This window comes from Clavelina lepadiformis, chromosome 5 (assembly GCF_947623445.1).
Source record: "Clavelina lepadiformis chromosome 5, kaClaLepa1.1, whole genome shotgun sequence".
Classification (NCBI taxonomy): domain Eukaryota; kingdom Metazoa; phylum Chordata; class Ascidiacea; order Aplousobranchia; family Clavelinidae; genus Clavelina; species Clavelina lepadiformis.
This window is the reverse complement of record NC_135244.1, coordinates 3,983,215-3,987,590: the sequence shown is the minus strand read 5'-3', so window position 1 is coordinate 3,987,590 and position 4,376 is coordinate 3,983,215. Positions and strand designations below refer to the sequence as shown.

Here is a 4,376-nt window from a genome sequence, read left to right as displayed (position 1 = left end):
CTTCTTAAACATGACTAAAAACAAACATCCCTATAGTATATTGCATCATTAATCTTTTTTCCATGGCGACTTTACGCCAGTTTAACTCGCTTTTATCTCATTTCGAAAAATAGAATAAAAACAAAAAGAGTTCACGTGTCTAAGCACGTGACCTCGACTTACATGAATAACAGGCGAGTTATCCTTTATTGGAGTAAATTATAGTACTAGGTAATATGCTTCTTATTTTTCGGTGTTAGCCATGACTACTCAATTCGCTTCTTACACTGCTTACCCTGTGACGCTCATAGATGGGGTGGTATCAATTATTAACTCTATATTTCTTGAAAACCAAATAATGTAAGCGACAAAGTTCTGTAAAATACTGTGACGAAATTACTTGAGATTGCAAGCGCACTTTTTTACCATTATTTTAACTTCACAAATCCCGTTATTTACAAAACAGTAATTTAAGCCAATGATGAGTGATTGTGGAAGGATAATGTACAGAGAATACATTAATAAGACAACTGCATATCAACAGAAGGATAAACGAGGTATGAAAGTAGCCTAATCACTATAATAGGCTACTATAGTTATTTAAGCAGACATGAAACTAATTAAAAAGCTAACAACGCAAGAGAAAGCTCACGAATTATCATGTAGCAAATCAAACATCAGCAGCCCTAAGCAACTCTCAACAACGGCAGCAAGTGCGGCACGGCTTGCAACTCAGGCACGGCAACAACTCTCAGCATCAGCTAATCAAAATGCAAACTAAGACCTGCTCAAAAACCAGCTGTAACTGGCAAGCAAACAAAGAGTGCAAAAATATAACGCAACATACTGCGCATTTGTCTTTTAAAAGATAGAGTTCGTTTAGGTATGTTTATCACCAAATGTTTAAAGATTTTTGAACTTGCGCAATTACCATAGATACTTATATGACAATGCGAAAGTATGTTTATCTTGGTTAGTAATTGGTTATAGTAGTCCAAAAGTGCCATTTATAGTTAAACAAAGTCACGCAAAACAAAACGTTATATAATGTACATTAGCAAATCATACTTGGCAGTATACTGTATATACAGCTGAGATCACGGTAAAATCTTGCAATCAGGTTTTGTTTTGACTGCTGCTACAATATACAAGAGTATTCGTCAAAATATGATCATTATTCAAAAAATACCACTTATTTTCAAAAATTAAAACAACGTCATGTTTCATCAGAATGGAATGATTCTACGGCCAGGGAAGGGCATTCAGAAATACCTTCGATCTCCTCTTTGATACAAAAAGTTGATTGTCCAATTTTGGCTTGTTTACCTTTACAAACAATATTTTATGAAAAATTACTATAGCTGTCATCCAGAGCTCTTACTCAACAAATATCAACAAACTGACAAATAATACTGATAAAGCGTTTTTAGTGCATCTTCAGGATATAAAAAACATAAAAAGTTTATTGGTGTTAACTATTTATGCGCCGCTAAAAGACAAAAAACTGATGTCTTGGTGACAAAACATGTCGTTGATTGTTTGTCAGTTTGAAAATAAAGAGCGTTATACAAAAATTCTTGCTTTTGTTAAATCAATTGCAACAGTTTTGTTTGCCAAATCAGTTTCGAACTATTTCAGTAATAAATCGAATTATTTTTCAACTTGCAAAAATGAGATTAAACAATATTTACCTGGAACAACATTTTCGTTTTCACGAAGCGAAGATATTCTTTTTACATCCTTCCGACTTTCTTTTAGTGTGTTAATAAGGTCTGTTGCTGGTTGAAGTATTTTTTCATCTGCATTGTTCATAGCATAAAAAAGTTTTTTCCCAAATGTTTGCAATTTTTCCTGCCATTTGATTGAAAATTTAAAAGCTTCAACATCGTCTTCACTATAAGATCCTTGCTTCATTTTTTCCATAACATTGTCTTGTAAATGCGACTGCATTGTCTTCAAAGAGTTAGTTAACGTTGCCAATACACATCTTCGTAACAAATCAGCATACTGTACTTCACTGTTTGCATGCTGTGTCAAAAAGTTTTCAAATGAAGCAAATGCTTTTGTATTTTCACTAGTCATGTACAAACTCAAGCCAAACATTGATAAAAGGTCTGCCTTTTGTGACGTCGACTCGTCATCTGTGCATGGTCTCATCTGGGAAAAACTGTCATCAGAATAAATGTTAGCATTGCGCTGTTCTACAAGTAAAGTTGTTTGATCTGTGGTTTGAGTCAAGTCAGAAGATTCCGCGGTCCATGAAGAAAAATTGGTTTCACATAATTCAACAAAATGCTCGTGTAAGCCAAAGCACCAAATGATGAAAACTGTATTTTTCCATGCGGGAACTTCAGGTAGTACGAGTTTTTCGTTAACCATCTCCTTTCTAAATTCAAAAATAGCAGATTGTAATCTATCTGCTATTCCGAAGTAATCGTATACGCACTTTTCGCCAACAGCTTTGACTATTATTGAGTTTTTCTTTCTCATAAGAATAGCTTTGTTTCTGATCAAGTCATTTTGCTCCCTCCTTTCCATGTACAATTTTAAACGGACTTCAAGAGCAATAGCTACAGCATAGTCCAAGTCCTGACGGTCTTTGTCAGAAATCAGATTTTTTTCAGCAAGTTCAGAGATAACCTCAAAGCAGGATAAGGATTTTACTCCATAAAAACGACCCAATGTAGACAAAAATATTGTTGTACTGCGATAGAACATCTGTTTGTGGTTGTACTCACCACTGGCTAATGCATCTAAAATACGTTTCCTTAATCTAAAACTATTCTTATCATCGGCGACTTGGGTGTTCAAACTGCTGAAAAACGTAGAATCTTCGCGTAATTTTTCAAAAGCCATAACGTAATATTGATCATATACTTTTTTTTCTCCAGAAACAAAGCATGTTTCAGAAAGAACACTTGACAAGTTGTACCCCTCCTTCAAACGTCTATCTTTGTCTAAATATTCTAGCATCTTGGAAACGGGAAGTATAAGTTCCGTTGTCCAAGGTTTCTTCTTGGTTCCTTGTTGCCTCCCTAAAGGAGTCTTGCAAGCCTTTGGCATCATACCGTCCATAGATATGCCATTAGGAGTACAGGCGTCATAAAACCAATCCTCACCATCATACTTTTTATAATAGTCATTCAGGCTGGGAATAGCAACACTAGGAAGAATGGTTTGTCCTAAGTTGATCAGAATTGTTTGAAAAACAACTGTCATCCATCTGAAGTATTCTAAAATGAGTTCATAGTCGTAGCCTGGTACGCTTGATACATCATCTTCTAGTAAAATAGCACACTCAAAATCAGAGTAAGGAGTAATTTCTTTTCGAGCAAGTGAGCCCATTCCCATTAATGCAAAATCGTATTCGGGCTGGCCACCCATGACTTCAATACAAAATTCGGAAATATCATCCATACAATTTTTATAGTCTTCGCTTATTCTTGTCTGAATTTCTTTGATAGCCTGAATTTTTTTTGCCGTTTTTTCTCTTTTGTAGTGCCAAAAATATTTTTTATTTTCCCCAACCGCTCATTTGTCCACTGTTTAATTCTTCGAAACCGCGTCTTGATATCATTTGCAGCTTCCTGTATTGTGCGGGACTTTGGATTGGTGCTAACTTTCTGTACTCGCTGAAAAGCTTGTTTAGCCTGCTGTTGTATAATATCGCACAAATCTTTCAGGTTCTCCCGCACTTCATCGACGTTTTCTGGTCCCCGCACAATAGCTGCATTGAATAAAGCCGCGCTTTGAATCAGACTGATTTTGTCTGGACTTCGATTCATGTAATTTAACCCCAACTTATGTAGAATTTTAGCCGATGCCTTGGGCTTTTTCTCCTTGCCTTGATCGTCACATGAATCCTTAAGCTCTTGACTTAGATTCCATTCCTCGTCTAATAGCTCTTTGGGAACTTTCCCTTCCTCTTCATGATTTTCCTGACTCATTGGTTAGCAGAAGTTAACTGACTGTTTTCAAACAAGTAACTAAGGATCGAACTGGTATTGTTAAACCACCAAATTGCAGCTGTGGAAATAAATAAGTAAACACAATAAAAACGTTCACAAGAGGAATACCTGCATTTTCATACAACAGTGGGTGTGTAACAAAAAGTGAATATATATTGCACTACTTATAGTGCACAGTAATAAACTTTTGACTTTATCACGATTGTTGGCGGCCATTGTTTTTCTTGCTGCTGAGCGAGATGATGATTGATGTTTATTGACGTTTACAGGTATGTCTCCAGACTATTGAGTCTCAACTCAAAGCGTGATTATTGCTGGTCAGTTATTGTTCTATAAATGACTTGTAAATTGTCAGGTAAACACATAAGCTTAATAATTAATCTTCTAGTTATTTTATTGGATTGACCATAAGGGCCATTAAAATTCCGA

General features: G+C 35.6%; 1 protein-coding gene across 1 annotated transcript; it reads right to left on the bottom strand.

Annotated features, from left to right (window-relative positions):
• Positions 1-295: 295 nt before the first annotated feature.
• LOC143461043 (uncharacterized) lies at positions 296-3,396 on the bottom strand. The gene is made up of 2 exons (XM_076958795.1): positions 1,671-3,396; positions 296-1,305 (listed from the first exon to the last, which is right to left on the bottom strand). The coding sequence occupies exons 1-2, from the start codon at positions 3,394-3,396 to the stop codon at positions 1,196-1,198; spliced, it is 1,836 nt and encodes a 611-aa protein (XP_076814910.1). The 3' UTR covers positions 296-1,195.
• Between the last annotated feature and the right edge of the window lie 980 nt (positions 3,397-4,376).